Source organism: Heterodontus francisci, chromosome 32 (assembly GCF_036365525.1).
Source record: "Heterodontus francisci isolate sHetFra1 chromosome 32, sHetFra1.hap1, whole genome shotgun sequence".
Classification (NCBI taxonomy): domain Eukaryota; kingdom Metazoa; phylum Chordata; class Chondrichthyes; order Heterodontiformes; family Heterodontidae; genus Heterodontus; species Heterodontus francisci.
In genome coordinates this window covers 44,751,452-44,772,340 of record NC_090402.1, presented here as the reverse complement: position 1 = coordinate 44,772,340, position 20,889 = coordinate 44,751,452, and the positions used below count along the sequence as shown (strand labels likewise).

At 42.6% G+C, this 20,889-nt stretch overlaps 1 protein-coding gene across 4 annotated transcripts in view; it reads left to right on the top strand.

Annotated features, from left to right (window-relative positions):
- Window positions 1-14,875, top strand: part of abca2 (ATP-binding cassette, sub-family A (ABC1), member 2) — a 585,325-nt gene extending 570,450 nt beyond the window's left edge. For 2 of the 4 annotated variants that reach the window (XM_068012729.1, XM_068012727.1), the window contains exons 47-49: window positions 3,363-3,500; window positions 5,373-5,579; window positions 10,529-14,873. In XM_068012729.1, the coding sequence (XP_067868830.1) occupies window positions 3,363-3,500; window positions 5,373-5,579; window positions 10,529-10,564 (381 nt within the window). In that variant the 3' untranslated portion in view covers window positions 10,565-14,873. Of the gene's footprint in view, window positions 1-3,362; window positions 3,501-5,372; window positions 5,580-10,528 lie in introns of all 4 variants that reach the window. The other 2 variants (XM_068012728.1, XM_068012730.1) reach the window with 2 other exon arrangements.
- The last annotated feature ends 6,014 nt before the right edge of the window (window positions 14,876-20,889 follow it).

Below are 20,889 nucleotides of genomic sequence, written 5' to 3'. Positions count from 1 at the left end.
ATTCAAAAGGGAATTAGCTGTAAACTTGAAAAGGAAGGAAGTTTTCACGGCTGTGGGAAAGGAGTGGGGCTAATTGAGTAATGGTTACAAAGAGCCAGCACAGTCATGATGGACTGAATGGCTGTATGATTCTAGCATTGTGATGTTACAATATCCAGTTGCAGCTAATATAAGCCATCATTGAGCTTCAAAATTACTAGACCTCAGTTTAGTGGTAGAAAATGTTTTTTGCACCATTTTACTCCACTTCAAAGGTCCTTTGATAGGAATCAAAACTCAGGCCTGTGGAACTTCTAACAACTTACAAATATGGCAACATTTTTAAAAGAGCAAAGAAATGAGTAAGACATGGCGTAGAGTAGAATAGTTTATGTATCTTCTCTTGTTATATAGAATATGCTCCACCTAGACCACCTACCTCCACATCCATAAACGCCACTCGACTCCTCCCTGCCTCAGCTGAATCCCTTGTCCATGGCTTTGTTACCTTTATTCTTGACTATTTCAGTGCTCTTCGGGTCATCCTCCCCATCTTACACCTGTTATGATCCCGTAGCTTTTTTCCCCAGGAAGTATGTGGTGTGTCTTTAAGGCTGTAAAAGGATCAGTACTGCTTTAAGGCAACAAGCTCCAGGGACTGTGGTTCAAAGAGTGCATTCTGGTTGCCTTTGGATACAGCCATTCAGAGAACAAGGACAAAGATACAATGTTGCTGATTGCTTTTTGAAAATGAGCTGAAAACTCGCTTTTGACACAAACACACAGACAGCTGGACCAGCGTGAACCTAACAGAGTTCTCTGATAATTTAAACTGAAGGAAGGTGAATCTTAGACTGATCGCTTTTTCATCCCTCAAAATTCTAAAGCCAAATTGATTCAATGAAGTGCTTGCGAGTTGTTGATCAGCTGAGGTCATTGCTGGACGAAAGAGGAGGTGCAGTTTCGGATGTTGGACATTTTCTTTTCCCCCATCGAACGGCAGTGAGGACATCAAGCAACCTTGGATTGTTCCACATTGGAAGATTCCACTTCGGCAGGAGCGTAAATCTGCAAGGACACAAATTTTTCTATTTTAAATGTTGCTTATATCTCAGTAGCATTTAAGAATTTAGTTTTTCTAATTAAATAGTTAATTTATTAATCTAAAGACACCTGGTTTGGTTAGCTGTGGTTTTCTTTAATTTGTAAAGTTTAAAATAATATGTTAGGTGATTTGTGGAGAAACGGGACTGAATCAACAGTGCATTTCTCCCACCGCAATCAGAATCATATATTTTGATTGGGGGTTTTGTTTTGAGCAGTTGGTCGTAACACACCCTACATAAAACTAATGAGAGGTTATCGACCTGAAATGCTAACTCATTTTCTCTCTCATAGATGTATGCGACTTGCTGGGCATTTTCAACATTTTCTCTTTTCATTCCAAATTTTCAGCATCCATAATATTTTGATTTTCTATAAAAATTGAGTTCATCCAAAACTCTGCTGCTCATATCCTACCCATACCACGTTCCGTTCACTCAACTTGATTTTAAAATTCTCATCTGTGTTTTCAAATCCCTACAAGGCCTCACTCCTCCCTATCTATAATATCCTCCAGCCCCACAAGCCTCCAAGATATCTACGTTTCTCTAATTCTGGCCTCTTGTGCATCTCCGATTTTAATTGCTCCACCATTGGTGGTTGCTCCTTCAGTTGCCTAGGCCCTAAGCTCTGGAATACCCTCCCTATAACTCTCTGCCTCTTTACCTTGCTTTCCTCCTTTAAGACACTCCTTAAAACCTACTTCTTTGTCCAAGCTTTTTTGTCATCTGACCTAATATCTCCTTTTGAGGTGCGGTGTCATACTTTATTTTATAATATTCCTGTAAAGTGCTTTGGGTTGTTTTATTACGTTAAAGGCAATATATAAATATAAGTTGTTGTTGCTCACTCTGATGCTCACTGACCTACATTGACTGCTGGTCCAGCAACATCTGGATTTTACAATTCTAATTTTGCTTTCAAAACCTTCCATGGCCTTTCCCCTCCCAAACTCTGTAATCTCCTTCAGCCATACAACCCCTTGAGATCCCTGTGCTCCTCTAATTCTGGCCTCTTGCACATCCCCAATTTTAATTGCTCCACCATTGACAATTGTGCCTTTACCTGCTTGGGCCCTAACTTCTGGAATTCCCTCCCCAAACCTCTCCACCTCTCTCTTCCTCTTTAAGATACTCCTTAAAACTTACTTCCCTGACCAAGCCTTTGGCCATCTGGATTAATATCTCCTTATGTGTCTCCGTGTCACATTTTGTTTGATAATGCTCCTGTGAAATGCCTTGGGATTTTTTACTACATTAAAGGTGCTATATAAATGCAAGTTGTTGTTGTTTTTATTTACAATATAGGTTAACACATATAGTTGACTTCCATATCCTCTTTGAGTGAAAACGGAGAGCCTCAATTTTGTATACTGTTAACAATAATTTATTAATAAATAGAGTTTTTCATTATTTGATAGTTATGGAAAAAATCGCTGTAAAAACATGCCCTCAGCTCAAGGGAGAAGCAGAGCAGTCATCAACCATCCCTACTGGGAGCAAAAAAGACTTTCATTTATATAGCACCTTTTGTTCTAATCCAGGAAGTCCAGTGGGGAGGGATAGACCTGGAACCAGTCTTTTCACACTTTCATAAACATTTATTTACAGATATACACATTACAAACATGCACTTCCTAACCCAACAACGACAGTTTCACTCTGTTCCTATTTATCGGAGCACAAGTGATTTTATCGGAGCACAAATGATTCTTCAGTTAATGCCCACCACCTGCTTTTAATTAAATACAATTAATATATAATTAACACCTTTCATGATCTCAAGACATCCCAAAGTGCTAGTCACTGTTATAACGTGGAGAACATGGCAGCCAATTTGCACACACAAATCACCCACAAACAACAATGTAATAATGACCAGATCATCTTTTTTTTAGTGATGATGGTTGAGGGATAAATATTGGCTAGGACAGCAGGGATAACTAACCTGCTCTTCAAAATGGTACCATGGGATCTTTTACATTCACCTGAGAGAGGACACAGGCCTTGTAGTCAAAGCTATCAGTTTGAATTTAGAGCAAGAACATATGGATGATAAAATATGTAAGCGGTGTGGTGTATTGCCTCCCAATTACATTTAAAACCTATCTTGCAGAGTGAAACAAAATATTCAGAATGACTGACATAGTGCTGACACTGGTTCATTTGTGATTTATTGTTAAGTTTTTTGCTTGGCTTGCTTGTGCTACATTTGGGACCCAGTTTTGAAAAGTTGCTATCGCAGCATTATAATTCTGATGCAGACGTATTTTCTTCTAGGAGAGACACCATACCAAAGTGCAGTACCAGCTGAAGTCAGAAAATATCTCACTGGCCCAGGTTTTCAGTAAGATGGAGCAGGTAGTTGACATATTGGGAATTGAAGATTACTCCGTCAGTCAAACCACACTGGACAATGTAAGTAAATCCAGAATTACATGGAGAACAAGTGTAATAATGATTGGTGGATCTCTGGCAAGGAACTTTTCATAACTCATGACATACTTAACATGGTTGCAAATGAGTGAGTGACACTCCAGTCAAATGCAGAGAGAATAACTCATGAAGATATTAAGGGTGTCATTATACCTTTTGTGTGGCTATTGTATAGAGCAGTTCCTAATGATTTTGGTAAAGATTTTGCCGGTGATGCAGAGGAGTGAGATTCCGCTGTGATTGTCGCAAGATTGATGAGTTCCTTTCCACTTGTACAAGTGGGCAATGGAGGTATAAAAACAAAAGTGATGGAAATACACAGCAGGTCTGGCAGTATCTCTGGAGAGAGAAACAGTGTTAACGTTTCAGGTCGATGATCTTTCATCAGAACTGGAAAAGGTTAGAAATGTAATAGTTTTGAGCAAGTGAGAGGGGGAAAGAAGAACAAAAGTCTGTGATAGGGCAGAGAACGGGAGAGATTAAATGACAGAAGATGTCATGGAACAAAAGGCAAAGGGAGTGCTTTGTCTTTTACTACAACTATCTCTATCACTGGGTGTTTCTGGCCAGCAATTGGCTTCAGGTCAGACAGGTTCAGCCTTGTCCACAACACAGCTTTAACATAAACTGATACAGTGGCTGCATCCACTGGCGTGTTAGGGTTCAGTCTGCTTGAGTTTGAGGTGAGATTAGTTGTCAAGGAGGGCTGAACCCTGGATTGGAGGAGGAAGTAGGGAAAATTCAATTACAAATAGACCATTGTGAAAAACCATTTGAACACAATGAACAATCTAGAATGAACGACAAAAATTCTTGGAACACAAACATTAGACTTCTGGGATTTTCATTGGGTCCAGCTCAAATTTTAGTTTTAAGGGTCTTGAATGAAAAACATTTGGACAAGTTTGCAACCTCCTGTTAACAGGCACAAGAAAATTGTGCCCATAAAGAATCACCAAATCTCACTTAGGATTATGGAAACCTAGGTGTTGCAGAAAAATAAGATTTGCAGTGGATTTTTGTGCTCTACTGTACATGGTGTTGATGCACATTGCTGCGGAAGAGCGAAAGGACCTTTCCTCTGAATTTAACCTGTGAGAAGCCTGAGCTGTAAGCCAAACAAAAAAAAGTTGCATTCCTACCACTGATTATCCTCTTTTGCTAAGAACAACGTGACAGGAAGCATTATTATCATCAACTACTTTCAAACAAGATATAGTGCAGCCAATTTCCCGACCCAGTGTGGCATTCTGTATTTGCCACACCTTGCTAACCCTCCAAGTGATGCTGCCGGTTCTGTCCTCTGGGCTGACACCCACAAGGATTTTGTTTGAACTTGCTCAGTCTCATTTCATGCAGAATACTTTGAGCCAGCAGTGAGAGAAGACATCCATCCTGTTGGCCTAAACTTGAATCAAACCAAGATCTCAATGTTCAGTGACTAATGTGCTGCCTCGAACAGTTTTCCTTGCCCTGCCATAGTTGCTTTTTATTTGAAAAATTCCCTGAAGCCTTCGACTGAAAGGCTAGCAATATGTGACTGAAATGCTCAGGTAAATGAAACATCTAGATTTGCAGTTCAGTCTTAAGTTAGATTAGATAGCTGACCAAGGTCTAGAATTCCCTCCATAAAACTCTGCCTCTCTAGCTCTTTCCTTCTTTAAGATGCTCCTTAAAACCTAACTCTTTGACCAAGCATTTAGTTATCTGTCCAAAATGTCTCCTCCTTTGGCTCGGTGTCACATTTTGTCTGCTGAAGCACCTTGGGATGTTTTATTATGTTAAAGGCACTTTATAAATGCAAGTTGTTGTTGTTGTTGTTGAGAGCTTCTTCTACTTGGTCAATCACTGCAGGTGTTTGTAAACTTTGCAAAGAAGCAAAGTGACAACCTGGAGCAGCAGGAAACTATCAGCACTGGGAGCATGCAGTCACCAATCAAGCGCATTCTCAGCCTGCTGAGGCCAAAGGGCACCACGACAGAGCTACAGGCTCTGACCATTGAAGAACCTGAAGAGCTAGAGAGTGACGATGAAGGGCTAATCAGCTTCGAAGAGGAGCGTGTAAGTACCGCATGCAGTTGGGATTAAGGACTCAACAGATTAGGTCCCTGCTGTTACTAAAGGTCCATCCAAACCATACATCATAAGATCAGGGCAACATTCCAAAGCTTCTGGTCATCAAACCCTCCCTTGAGTTGGCTGGCATCGTAAATAAATTTGCTTTCTGCTCAATCCCATTTCAACCAAAGGGTTCCTATCACGTGTTGGTCCACGACTCCATTGCTGTCATACGGCAGCTATCCTTCCCAGCTGCAGTCTTGGTTCTCATCGCTGATTATAAATCCTTCAGCCTATCACCCCACGTTCTCTACCCCACACCATGACTCAAGCACCACCCCCCACCTCCCCGTCACTACCTCCACCGTGACCACAACCGAAGCAGTTTTTGTACATTCCACCTTGAAATATGGTTGCTGCCTGTTTATAGCAGGGGAAAACATCCTCAATTCAGTTCCAAACACTTTTTTGGTGGGGTGGGGGTAACAAACTGAAAATGGCTGATTTCCCATTTTATAAACATGCCCCAAGGGGCAAAGCTTCTCATAATTATGGCATTCACTCTAAAAGGGTGACGAAATCACATTATTCACCTTTCCTGCTCATCTTTTTTTGCTGAGAGGCCTTGCAATGTCAGTAAAATTGCACAACCCTATTTCCCTCCTTTTGCAAGTGAAGCTGCCACCAAGGTAAAAAGTGAGATTATCCCTGAATTTTATGGCACTTTATCGTGTCAGAATGTCTCAAAGTGTTTCACACAATGAACTATTTTAGGCAGTAATGTTCAATGTGACAGCCATTCAGCACCAGCAGGTGGTTTTAGAGATGCAGCACTGAAACAGGCCCTTCGGCCCACCGAGTCTGTGCCGACCATCAACCACCCATTTATACTAATCCTACACTAATCCCATATTCCTACCACATCCCCACCTGTCCCTATATTTCCCTACCACCTACCTATACTAGGGGCAATTTATAATGGCCAATTAACCTATTAACCAGCAAGTCTTTGGCATGTGGGAGGAAACCGGAGCACCCGGAGGAAACCCACGCAGACACAGGGAGAACTTGCAAACTCCACACAGGCAGCACCCAGAATTGAACCCAGGTCGCTGGAGCTGTGAGGCTGCGGTGCTAACCACTGCGCCACTGTCCCTTCAACCAGAGGGAGAAATTGTTAATACCCAGTTGTATTTGGCTAGTAGCGATGAGGTGTTGAAGAGGGATTCATAAAGCTTAAAGATGCAGTTACTGCAGTAAATTATTATTTAACTTCAGCATTTGCTTTTGTTCACTGCTTTTATTTCTTTGAAGTCAGTGCACGCTGTTAATGCTGAGGGGAAACTACCTCATTCCTACTGCAGCTGGCACTCCTACCCTAGGCCAATGTGCCATGCAGCAACAAATAACTTCACTGAATAAAGTCATCCACTGAATGGGAGCTAGGTGTTTCCCATCGTTGTTCAATAAATACAGTGCACAGCTAAGAATTTGGCGGCCAATATTTTCGTCTTTGCGTGACTGATGAATTGCTGTAGTGTTGTTCCAAATTGTTCAAAGAGCCAAATATTTCCATCCTGAGGCATCTGTGTAATGAGGTGTAATGTATAATTAATCAAATAGTTGGGTCCTCTAAGCGAGAGAGAAGATTCACAGAATTATGACATTTACTGTGTTAAGCAATTCATTTATCAAATGTGTCAGAAGCACATTAACAACCTTCCTCACCCATCTTACTTGCTGAGAGGCTCATGTGATGCGATTAACACTGCACAACCCTACCATTTCCTTGAATTCTTTTGAAATAATAATGCAGCATGAATTGTGAAGCCTACAGCTGAATTGCAATTTGATTCTAACTAAGAACTTTTATGTTTGATTTCAAATTTCCACCAAGTCTAGAAATTTTTTTTATTTGGAAATCATTCTACCACAGCCCTTGTACCAAGCCTGATGGGTTAACTGTCCCTTGAGTTGTAGGATCTCCGCTCTGGGACTGTAAAGCCTATTTCCTTCAAATGTCAGCAACAGTGTGTTGGAAAGTGTAGCTCTCTCCACTGGAACAATGTACACTAACACCACCACCAGACATGGATCACTATGTCAGCCATCTTCTGACTAAAACTGCTATTTTTTTGTGAAGTGATTCGAAATTGAGAGAAATTTTGGAATATTCGCATAAACTTACTCCAGCTGGCACAGCCGGCATACGAATGATCAAATGAATTTTATCAAAGGCCCTAATAAAAGATAGAGAGGCATAAATGTCAATTTAGCAAACTTTCCAATAGCTACAAAGAGCTGATACGAACTCCAAAAATCTGTCAACTCAGAAGTGCTTCTGCCGTGTGAAGTCAAATCATTTAGCAGGCTTTGTATCTTAAGTGGCATACACACATTCTTTTGTACTGGAACAAACATCAGTACGTGAAAGACTAAAGGGGAACTCCAAGTGTGAAAAGCACAATATTTGTTGTGTATTTCTGGGAGGGAGGGCGGCGTGAGCAAGTGAACACTCCCCAGAATAACTTTTTTACATTAAAATTAACCTTTAAATTAATATTTTTAAAGTAATTCCTAATTTTTTATTTCAAAAAAGTTGAAAAACAAAACAATGGTCTGAATTTTATGTCACCCCAAAGTGCAGGTTGGTGGCAGGGGTTTGGTGTAAAATGGAGCAGGAGGCTCCGGGAGCCCTTCCCGACCCGATCCCGCCTCTGACGCCATTTTACGCAGGGTGGCGGCGGCGATAAACGGCCCACCCGTCCCAGGCCAATCAAGGCCCTTAAATGGCCACTTAACAGCCACTTAAGGGCCTTCGCCCGCTTGCCGCACAATTTTATGCGTGACAAGCGGGCGACCTAGACCCGAGAGAAGCTGCCTGACAATAGCAGGCGGCTCTCGAACGTCCTGGGGGGGGGTCCTCATGATCGGGTACCCTGTGCCCAATGGAGGGCCGCCCCCACTACCTCAACAACACCCAACAACCCCCCTTCCCCCCCAACCGACCACCCTTACCTCGCCGGGGCCCAACCGATTACCCCCAGCAACGCAACCAACACTTATCTTTCCTCCAGGCTCCCCGACATCTTCTCTTCACGCTGGGCTGCAGCCCCAGCAGTGGCCAGTGCTCACGGCGACCTGCAAAATACGGGTCGGATCCCCAGGCGAGGCAGCAGCGGGTTCACCACTGACTTTTCAGTCGGTGGCTGGCTCCCATCTGCCTAGCGTAAAATCCCAGCTGTTATTTGGGTCGATAATAGACCAGCCAGACCATCATTAAGCCAATCATTTCCCCAATAGTCACTCTCACATATCCAACCCTCAAGTATCTCAGGTTACAAAGGGAACTCCCACTCACTCTAGACCAAGTACTCAGGGACAGTGCAGCTCACCTAACTGCCCACCCTTTCACGGACAATCTCTCTCCTCCTCCAACCTTCTCAGTTCACACGGACTCCCTTCCCCTTTACTTCAACCTGGAACTCTTCTCCCCTTCCAACCTTGTTAAACTGGTACACTACTCGCACCCCGCTACCATTTAAACTGGCGCACACCTCTCAGTTAATTCTGGTGCACATCCACCTCCCGCATCCAAACATTCCTAGTTTCTACCCAATATCTGCGCCCCCCACTTCCCTCCAAACAATGTACCAGATGGTGGTGGAATCCAGAACAAGGGGATATAACCTTAAATTTAGAGCTAAGTCGTTCAGGGATGATGTCAGGAAGCACTTCTTTACACAAAGTATAGTGGAAATCAGGATCTCTTCCCACCAAAAATAATCTATTGAGGCGCGTTCAATTGAAAATTACAAAACTGAGATTTATAGATTTATGTTTGACAAGGGTAAGAAGAGTTACAGAGCCAAAACAGGTGAATGGCAATAAGATACAGATCAGCCAACTGAATGGCAGAAATGGCTCAAGGGCTGAATGGCCCCCCTTCTGTTCCGATGTACCATTCGCAGCTACTTCCCAATCCTTCTGAGCTAGATTATTGTTCATTAAGAGGAGATTTGATAGAGGTATTCAAAATCATGAAGGGTTTTAATAGAGTAAATAAGGAGAAATTGTTTCCATTGGCAGATGGGTTGGAAACCAGAGGACACAGATTCAAGGTAATTGGCATCAGAGCCAGAGGTGAGATGAGGAAGATAAATTTTACACACCAATTTATTGTGATCTGGAATGCACTGTCTCAAAGAGAGGCGGAAGCAGATTCATTCGTAACTTTCAAAAGGGAATTGGTTGAAGGAGAGAAAATTGCAAGGCTACGGGGAAAGAGCAGGGAGTGGGACTAATTGGATAGATCTATCAAAGAGCCAGAACAGCCTGAATGTAAGTGTCTATGATATTTATATGCTCCTTTCCTCTATTGCCATCCCTTCTCCCCCTTTGACTTATATCCATCCACTCTCCACCCTCCTCCTACCAGTTACTAATGGACAGGATTGTAGCCTCTGTACATTAAAAGAGGGAACAATCCCCACCGTAACAGTGGAAGCGAGAGTGAAAGGAAACAGGGTCCTGTTCCAGTGCATTAGCATCCAGATTGTAGAGAAGTGAGATTAGGGAAGTGGGCCCACCAGTGTCTTGATTTTTGTTTGTAAATGCTGGTGAACTGACAGGGCCCCAAAATACTGACTGTCACCATGAAATGGTATGAATGGAGAGAGAGACAAACTTATATCCCAGTAAACTGGATTCAGGAACCATGTGCTAAATCATTGCACTGCCCAGTTCTCTCAGAGCTATTAGAACTCTGAGATATGTTGCTATCAATAAGAGGGAAGAAATGTCTAGTCACGATGCTCCAGTCATGATGGTGTGGGCAGGCTTGATGGACCAGCTGGTCTCTGCCTGCCCATCAAACTTGTACGTTCGAAAGTATGGTTTTATTGCATGATTCTTGATGGATATCATCTGAAGTAATCTTTCTTTATCTTCAGGCTCAGCTTTCGTTCAACACAGACACACTGTGCTGAGTGAATGAAGTCCATGAAGATTTCCATCTCTGAAGACCTTATACACGACATTTGAGAACTTTGCATCATCCCAGCACAAGACTAAGGGCAGTGCTGGAATGTGGGGGATGTGGAAGTGACCGTCCAATTGGTCAATAGTTCCTTTGAGTTGAAATACTTCAGATGGAGACATTAAACCTGTTAACCAGCAGAGAACGCTGCTTCGATAGCGCGAACGGTTTTGGTACCCATGCATTGCTTCTGGGTCGTTTTGGCAAAGTAGATTGCCAACGAACATGAGTCGGTTGCATTTTATTTAATGCAAAGCTGTTTTATTTTGATGCACTGTCAAAAACTTAGTGTATAATACCTATCTGCTGTGTATTGGAATATTTAAAACATTATTTTTAAGAACAGTGTCGAAGTGAAGAGCAAAACGTTTAGGATCCTTATCTTCAATTACAGAATGTTGGAAACACTCAGATATTTAATCCTTATCATCACAACAAATGCATGAAATTAGCCAATGCATCCGGGTCTACAGCCTACCAACCTCCAGACTACAAATTGGGCCTAACCTTGAAAAGTCTTAAGTGAAACTCTGCTTAGTACACATAACAGTAATTCAAATACTAACAGCAAGCTTAAATTACTGCTAGTGTTTGTTGGACAGTACCTACTATGTAATAGGGAGAAGCTGATGGTTTGTTCATCATTGGCAACCTAGCTTTCTGTAAATGATTAGGATTTTCAGTTTCAGAATTAGAAAAGGCATGATCTTATGAATTATTATTCAATGGGCAGTGTTCTAGAAATTAAAATGTGCTTATATTTTTCAATTTAAAATTTTCTGGAAAAGTACAGATGTAAGCATTTACCATCAGAGTAAACCCAATGTGACTACTTATAAAAAAGACATCTCATTACCATTTTTTAAACCCACCCATGTGCTGTTAATTAGATTTTCGAAACAAAATCTTACTATTACCTTCGTACTAACATTGTCCCTACACTTGCCTTTTTTAGACACCAGAGTAAATCCTTCAGGTCTCCATTCCATGTACTCGGGTGCCATTCTTGTTACGTTAACATACTACTGAAGACAGGATGCATGCAAATGAACCCACCTGATTTATTCCACCTCACAGCAATCACTTGCACCAAATGAGCATGGAATAAAAAGATTCAATTCCAACAGCACAATCTAGATGGTACGGAATACCATATGGCACTAGTTACTATTTTCCAAGGCTGCCTTCTGTTGACTGATTCATCTTTGTCCTGAAGCAGCTCTTCCAAAATGGTTCTGGCACACTTTGGGTGACATCTGGCTTTAATTTGTAGTCATTTATTCTTGATTTTGTAAATGTACCAACTGGTAACTAGCAGGTACTTGCATAGGCTGAAGTAAAGCACAGAAGTGTAATAGAAAATAAATAAAGGTCCCTTTAGCTATAAAACAAATGCAATGTTCATCTAACTCTCTTAAAATATTTTTAACCTTAATTACACTCAAGCTTCAGCCTAATCCCTTGGCAGCAAAAATCAATATAAATTAGTTTTAAAAGGAGATGCTGCCATAACCTCAGGCACAAGGTCAAAGCATGTGCTGAGCTAAGGCTCACATGCAAGTGATTGTATAATCAGAGGAAAACGGATCCTTCCAATGAAAGCAATGCTTCCCGCCCCATACATAACTGTGCAAGTTGAAAAATCTGAGTGTTTATAATGAGCCGCAGTACAGGATTACAACTTCTCTTGAAAGTGCTTTATTTAGAATAAGCATAAGCAACACAAAAAGGAATGTAATTGTAACCTTGAACTGCTGTTATTAGAGGTGGATAGTCTGTGCCAATGCCACTGGTTATTACAAAGATTCTAAATAGAAAGCATCGAGATATAACACATTTCAAACGGATGCCTCATCTATATTTTTTTCCCTTTTAGTCCTAAAGCATCTCCCACAGTGATCCTAATGTCAAAGTAATGTTCAAGTTGGCCACCAATTCTATTGAAGTGCTGAGATAAAGTTACCTGAGATGATTGTCTGTGTCCACCTTCAGTGCATGTCTATCTGTTAGCCAAGTGGTGTGACTTTGTGACTGCAATCTGACCGTGACCTCAGACACTGACCGCACCCACATACCTGGCAGACAGTTGGTGCAGTCAAGAAACATAAATGAGCCTCAGATTACTGCATCCCAGCCATTCCGTGGAACTGGGGAGTGCCTTGCTTTATTTTCCAAGGTTCGTGCTTTTGGTCAATCAGAGCTTTGGAACTAAGTGATGAAAGTTGTGGGCCAGGAGGAGAGATAGCATTTTAAGTTGACTTTTATCTTTCGGTACATCTCCACGTCAAACAGTGCAATGAAAATAAAGAATAATCAGTGATGGATTTTTTTTTTCATCATTAGAACTTAATTTGCATTGTTAATTTTGATCTTGCCCGAGAAGGCAGAGTTTAAACAAGCTGATTGAAAGTAACTTGGAATTTAATTCTTTCGCATTTATATATTCATTCTTTTTTCTCCAGTTTCTTGTATTTTACTCTTCATTTGATTGACGTTTTTTCGTTAAATGTGAACAATTTTTTTTAAAGGTGACTGCCTAAACCCTGACATTGTATTGTGCCTTGCAGCCTCGTAATGTCATACCTTACACCATGCACTTAAACACAAGTGACCTGAATGTTTGGAAGGCTTTCACTTGTCTGGGAAAAAGTGCAAAAAAAGCTTGGCAAAAAAAAACCAGAGAATATGTGACAAGTGGATTTCTGTACAGTGCAAAAGAAGCAAATCCAATGTAAAATGAGGTAAAGAGGGGTGAGCATTCCCATTAAAATTCTTTCTTTAGCAAAGCAAAATCAAATAGTCACAAAACCTAACTATTCACTTCAGCATAGTTATGGTTTTCTCTTGTAATGTTCCCTACTTGATTTGTTTGTGGAATATCGATTAACAGTAGACGGTAATGGGTGTCATTCAGGGGAAAGGGGAAGGACTGAATTTGGAAAAGTTATTGAACCCAGGAGTGTGATGCAACTAAATTAACGTGTAGCTTGTTGAAGCACCCAGGCAGGCTTGGCTGCTACATTTCCACTGATACTACAACCCAGCTCCCATTTAATGAACAAGTGTAATGCTGTCATCGTTAACTTGAATATGGGTACTGTGACATTAATGAGCATTACCATTAGGAACAGCTGGACTGTTCAATATAAACTCTTCAGATATTGGAAAGCCTTTTGCAAATAGTGATTCCTTTTTTTTAAAGAAAAATCGGGATTTCTCTTATGTTTGTTCTCTATAGTTCCTTTAAAGTGGGTCGTCCTGCATTACTTCCAAATTGGCAAAGCTACATAACCAATAAGCTACTCCAAAGTGGGTGCCAATATGTTTTTATAAAGGATTGATACAAAAAAGGATTGATACCAACTGGCCTGGTTGGTCTCAGTCCATTCTAATGCAGAAGATGGTGGTGATACAAGCCTGGTACCGTGAGCATCACAAGGTCTTTTAAAATAAAAAATATATATAAGCAGTGCAACGGTATTAATAGTAGCTCTTTTGGTCATAAGCCTCATTGCTGGTCTGAGCAAATGCTCATTTAAAACTTTGGTATCTGAGTACCATTCATATTGGCCTCTCACCCCTCTTAATCTTTCAATGGGAGGGCCCCCAGGGCTTTTCCTAACATATGATCCCAGTTTTCAAAATAAAATTCTTTTAAAAAGTTTTTCATTGATTTTGCTCAGTGCCTCCCTCTACTCCAGAACTTCCTGCTTGCACATTCTTGTATGTTTTTGTAAAGTTTTTCTGTGTCTGGCCTGTTGAGCTGAGCTTTTTGATCATCGATTTATTTGTGTGTCAGTGGAATTGTTGATGTGCCTGTTGGTGAGAGCAGTGGACGTGTAACGTAGTGTCATATTTGCACATTCCTGTGCGTGTCTCTTGTCTTTTATGAGGTATTTCTGACTTGAGCTAGAAGCGCCCTGCATTGCTGTAATGTTTTCAGTTTAGGGCAATGACAGACTGGCCTGTATATTGCTAGCAAGAAAAAAATAAATATTTGTTTTGTTGTATAAAACTTTTTCAGAGAGGCTTTGCCTTTTCATTTGGATTGTGATATTTGGATGAAGGGCATTACATTTGGAATGAGAAAAGGCCTTTCACCTTGTCAAGCCCACCCCATCCATTCCACAGTTGTGGACTTCCCTGATACCACCAAGCTTTGTTGATCTCCCTATTTAAGGAACCATAAGTCCCTTCTCCTGTTGCCCTTTCAAAAAAAAGTCAAGCAGTAATATATCTACCACTGTGCTAAGACTAAGGACAAATAAAGCAGCCCAAATCTGGGCACCCATGAGTTGCTGTGGACCATCAACAGCAGCAGCAGAATTGCATACTGCCATAATCTGTAATCTCATGGCTCTGCACATCCCTCAGTCCTTGATCATTATCAATCCGAACCAATCCTGATTCACTGCAGACTGTGAGAAAGTGTGCCGGGGCAGCATTAAGCATTCTTTAGAATGAGGTATGAACCTAGCGAAGCTACTACACAGAGCCATCTATGTGCTAAGTACCATAAGCAACAGGCTACAGACAAATCTAAGCAGCCCCACACATGAATGGATCAGTGCAAGTGCTGTAGTCCTACCACATCCGGTCAAGGATGGTGATGGAGAACTAGGCAATAAGAAAAGGATATTCCTTGAATATCCCCATCTTCAACTATGACGGAACCCAATAAGTGAGTAAAGAAACATGGCTGAAGTGCTGGGAAGTATCTAAAGCCAAAACTGCAAATTGGATTATTGTATTCGATGTCTTTCCAAAATACCCACCATCATAAATACCAGTATCTAGCCAAGTGTCCTGCTCCTCCTCTTCCTCATACTCCTCAGCTGCCTGTCCTGGTGGCAAGTGCTATCCCTTCTTGATGACAAGGCGATGCAGCATGCAACAGACTATGACGAATCTTCACGCCTGCTCTGCCAGATAATACAGTGCTCCTCCAGTGCGGTCCAGGCAGCACAAGCATGCCAGTGGTCTGCGCTATGGCAGTATGGCTTTCATTGAATGTATGATGTGAATTGGAGTCTTCAAGTACATTGTCAGTGGGTAGCCCTATTGCCCAGTAGCAACCCTTTAGTTTGTAGTGGTGGCTGAAATGCAGATGGCACAGCAGACTGCCAAAGAATGAAGTCATCATGATTGCTGCCAAGATACCACCCATTGAGCTGCATGGTTTTCTGCCTATGGTCACACAATAGCAGGATGTTGAGGGAGTGAAATCCCTTTCACTTCTGGAATAGGGCAGAGTTAATATGCAGCATCCGCAAACAATGTGTTCGCAGTCAATGGTACCCTGCACCATAGGGAAGCCTGCAATCCTCGCAAATCTGTGTGGTCATGGCCTGTTTCTCTCTGACAAGCTCTTAATTTACATACAGCGTCAGTGACCTCCCTCACACAACAGTGGATGGTAAACTGCGAGATGTTGCTAATATCTCCAGACCAACCTGGAAGGAGCCAGACACATGGAAGTTCATGGCCAAGGTCACTTTGGCAATGACTGGCAATGCTGTCCTTGCCCTGCTCTGAGGTTGCAGTTGTAATTGCAGTAGGTGGCAGATTTCAGTGAAGACGCCCTTACTGAAGTGCAGACATCTCACACATTGTTTCTCACTGAGGTTCAGGTAGTAGAATTGCTCCCTGAATTTGCTAAGGTGCTACTGGTTCCATTTGGTGTCCAGAATGGCATCTGTGGCACATGCGCAGTCTTGTGGGGTGAGTCAAGTGGGATGCCATAGTGGTGAGGGCTTTAATTCTCCTATCTGAACACCCTGATGGCCTCCTGCTGACAGCCCTTCTCCCTGCCTCCTCCTCTCTCTTACTGCAGCTTGTTCTGCTGTGTGTGGCCTCTGTTCAGTCTCCATGTCATTCTGTATTCCAAGGAGATAGATACTAATACACACGTTTTGGAGCAACTGGTTTGTGCAGAAGCCTTGAAGTTGGCAAAAACTCCTTCAGCACCTGCCACATCACCTTCTGCAGACTGTGGCAATGTTAAACAGCTATTAAAAACACCGAACACTTGTAAAATTAAAGCAACAGCCAGAAGAAATCAACCAGCAATGATCCCTTAAAATAGCAGTGGTGGAGAGGTGGGTGCTCCTTTATTCTGCTGAACACGAGCTGTACGAGGCTAAAAGAGAAATTAGCTGGAGTGTTGAGCTCCTGCACTACCTGCCTAGTTCTTCTAATCTGCCTGGCAGTCACCCATTCCCTTTCTGCCTGAGCAGTCTTTACCTGCAGTGTGACCACCTCTGTGTGCATGCTATCCACGATGCTCTCAACCTTGTGGATACTCCACAGTCCACAGTGTCCCCAGCCACTGCTCCAGATCTGAAACGCGGATTTCAAGTAGCTGAAGCTGGAGACACTTCCTGCACACATGTCCTTGACTTTCCACATTGCAAAGGAGGAGCACTCCACACTGCTGAGCTGCCCTGCCATGATTTACCCTTAAGTTACTCACTTAAATTACTCAAAAATTAGAGATTATTTGCACTTCTTTTTCTTTCTTTTGGGCCTCCTTATCTCGAGAGACAATGGATACGCGCCTGGAGGTGGTCAGTGGTTTGTGAAGCAGCGCCTGGAGTGGCTATAAAGGCCAATTCTGGAGTGACAGGCTCTTCCACAGGTGCTGCAGAGAAATTTGTTTGTTGGGGCTGTTGCACAGTTGGCTCTCCCCTTGCGCCTCTGTCTTTTTTCCTGCCAACTACTAAGTCTCTTCGACTCGCCACAATTTAGCCCTGTCTTTATGGCTGCCCGCCAGCTCTGGCAAATGCTGGCAACTGACTCCCACGACTTGTGATCAATGTCACACGATTTCATGTCGCGTTTGCAGACGTCTTTATAACGGAGACATGGACGGCCGGTGGGTCTGATACCAGTGGCGAGCTCGCTGTACAATGTGTCTTTGGGGATCCTGCCATCTTCCATGCGGCTCACATGGCCAAGCCATCTCAAGCGCCGCTGACTCAGTAGTGTGTATAAGCTGGGGGTGTTGGCCGCTTCAAGGACTTCTGTGTTGGAGATATAGTCCTGCCACCTGATGCCAAGTATTCTCCGAAGGCAGCGAAGATGGAATGAATTGAGACGTCGCTCTTGGCTGGCATACGTTGTCCAGGCCTCGCTGCCGTAGAGCAAGGTACTGAGGACACAGGCCTGATACACTCGGACTTTTGTGTTCCGTGTCAGTGCGCCATTTTCCCACACTCTCTTGGCCAGTCTGGACATAGCAGTGGAAGCCTTACCCATGCGCTTGTTGATTTCTGCATCTAGAGACAGGTTACTGGTGATAGTTGAGCCTAGGTAGGTGAACTCTTGAACCACTTCCAGAGCGTGGTCGCCAATATTGATGGATGGAGCATTTCTGACATCCTGCCCCATGATGTTCGTTTTCTTGAGGCTGATGGTTAGGCCAAATTCATTGCAGGCAGACGCAAACCTGTCGATGAGACTCTGCAGGCATTCTTCAGTGTGAGATGTTAAAGCAGCATCGTCAGCAAAGAGGAGTTCTCTGATGAGGACTTTCCGTACTTTGGACTTCGCTCTTAGACGGGCAAGGTTGAACAACCTGCCCCCTGATCTTGTGTGGAGGAAAATTCCTTCTTCAGTATTTGCACTAGGGACCTTGATTCCCTAAAAATGTTTTAAAAAGGTGGGCACTGCTGATACTGCAGAGCCTTGGATCCAAGGTAAGTGAGGCAGAGTCACCAGGGCCAGTCCGGAAGGCCTCGGTGAGGGGGTGGTGAGAGGATGGGCGTTAAGTGCATGGGGAGGAGGTGTTCAACGAGTGGTAAGTTTTCTCAGTGGGGGCCCTCTGTGGGCCACAGATTGCATATGGAGGAGGGCCCCCCCACAAAGCCCACAGGGAGGTCACTTCATTTTACTGGGCAACCTCCCCACGTTGCGGAGGCCCCCAACGCCGCTGGTTAAATCCCAGCAGCAGCAGGAAGAGGCCCTTAAGTGGCTGTTAATAGGCCACTTAAGGGCTTCAACTGGACTCTTGGCGGGAGGCTGTCGTCGGCCTACCCCACCCCCGACAAAATTGCATTGGACGGCAACAGGCCCTCCTCCTCCTTTCGTAATGTCAGAATATCCCAAACTGCTTTACAGTACTTTTGAAATATAGTCACTGTTGTAATGTAGGAAATGCAGCAACCAGTTTGGGTAAAGCAAGGTCCCATAAACAGCAAGGTAACCAGATGATCTGATTTTAGATGTTGCTTGAGGGATAAATATCAACTAGGACACCGGGGAGAACTCTCTTCTTCAAAAAATAGTGTCATGAGATCTTTTATTTGGGATCATCAGTTCAATGTCTCATCTGTAAGGCAACACCTCCGACAGTGCAAAACATTCACCAAGATTCCAGTTTTACTTTCAAATTCTTAAAGCTGTGTTGCTTACTTCTATTCCCAATTAAATAAGATGGAGCTAAACAAGATCATTATGTTAAACTAGAAGAAATTGTGCCATCATTGGAGAAGGAAGATATGCCAAAACAGCTACTGAAGGAATATAAATGATGAAAGGAATTGCATGCAAGGGATAGAGATAGCAGCAGAAAGAACATGGATGTAAACTTTAGGCAACTTGTAACAAAACGGCAGCTTAAGGAGGAACTGGGTAAATAAATGAGGTAGCAGATTGCAATAATAATGGGAGATAGTGATAGTCAGGATATTGGAGTCACCATATTTCTGCCATTTCCGAGGCAGGGCATTGGAGCTCAATGTCTCGATGGTCACCCTTAGCTCTCAATAACTACTGTTGCACCACTAAAGGTGATGATGGGTTTTGTGGGAGAGGGTAGAGTGTGGGACTGAGAACAAAGAAGAGCGTTGTAGGGGCAAGAAGATGTTTGCCTAATTGGAAGGACATCTTTATTTTATGTCTGAATATTATAACAAAGATTTTGTAGCATCTTGGCTGGTAAGATTTATATAAACAATGATTTTTTTTTTAAACTCCTTTTTCCCAAAACAGCTGTAGTGAGAGATGCAATCATTAGCTCAGCACATTTCATTGCCCTACTGTTAGCGGGAATGAATCTAGAAGAATCACTCGACACTCAGGTCTGCTCCAATGTCAAACAGTTTATTTAATTACGCCAGCGGGGAGCAGGTCACTGGTCTGTCCAGATGCCTCTCCACCGAACAAAGGAAAATCCACAACGGATATACAGTTACTCAGCCCATCCCGGCTGGACATAATCCAATCATAACGGTTATTGATTACATACATTACACATATTACCAATTAGATTACTCATTAGGCATCATGTGGCTACGTGATCAGCTCATGCAAGCCCCCTGATCATCTTGTGATGTTTCCCAGACCCCCTTCTCAACTATCCCTGAGTCTTCACAATGAATCCTTTTACCTTTATCAAGCTTGCATTCCTGATTGCTTCGTGCTGTCTGTAGTTACACAAAGCAGCTGTCTTATACACTGATATGTGGAGCCTCCTTGGTCAGCCTAACTGTCTGTGTCTCACAGTACCATTCTCACGGATATGACTTAGCCAATCTTGTTCCCACAGTGCCTTGGGTGAGTACTCCATTTTGTAACAATATGTGGCTATACTTTCAACTTGTACATGAGTGTATATATATATATATATATTATATATATATATGTATGTATGTTCACTAGGATTATATGAATCTACTTACTCAAATAACATTTAACAGTATGATATTTACTGCAGGTGCCTCTGCGCTTGGGAATACCCTACAATAATCCCCCCTTTCGGTAGGAGACTAACCCTAGTCTCCTCAACCGACACCATTTATTGTTTGTTTTTACCCCTTTAAACTCGCCCGGTATTCCCTGCTTCGGACGTGCTGGCCAGTCACGTCATTTCAGGAATTCCGGTCGTATTATATCAAATTAATGTGATCCACCTGACTTAGCCCTCCAGATAGACAAATTGTCTCCCTTGCCTTTGCTCTGGTTTTCATCCTCCTTCGCTGCACATGGCGCCTGTATGATTGGCAAGCTAATATGCCCCGTGCTATGGCCAGTATTAACTATATTCATGAGAAGTTATCCTAATCCAAGGGTGGATATTCAAATTCATCCCCCAATCCCAGATTTTCTCCGCCAGCTTGTACTTTGAAGTTCCTGTTCATTATTTTCCTTAAGAACCTTTAACTTTCTTTTTAACTGATGGTAAAGCTTCACTGAGTGACCTACTTTGTCCCGTAATCCGCTCAATTTCTCATCTATGTGTGGGATTGGGGCTTGCTCTGACTCTTTATAATGCTG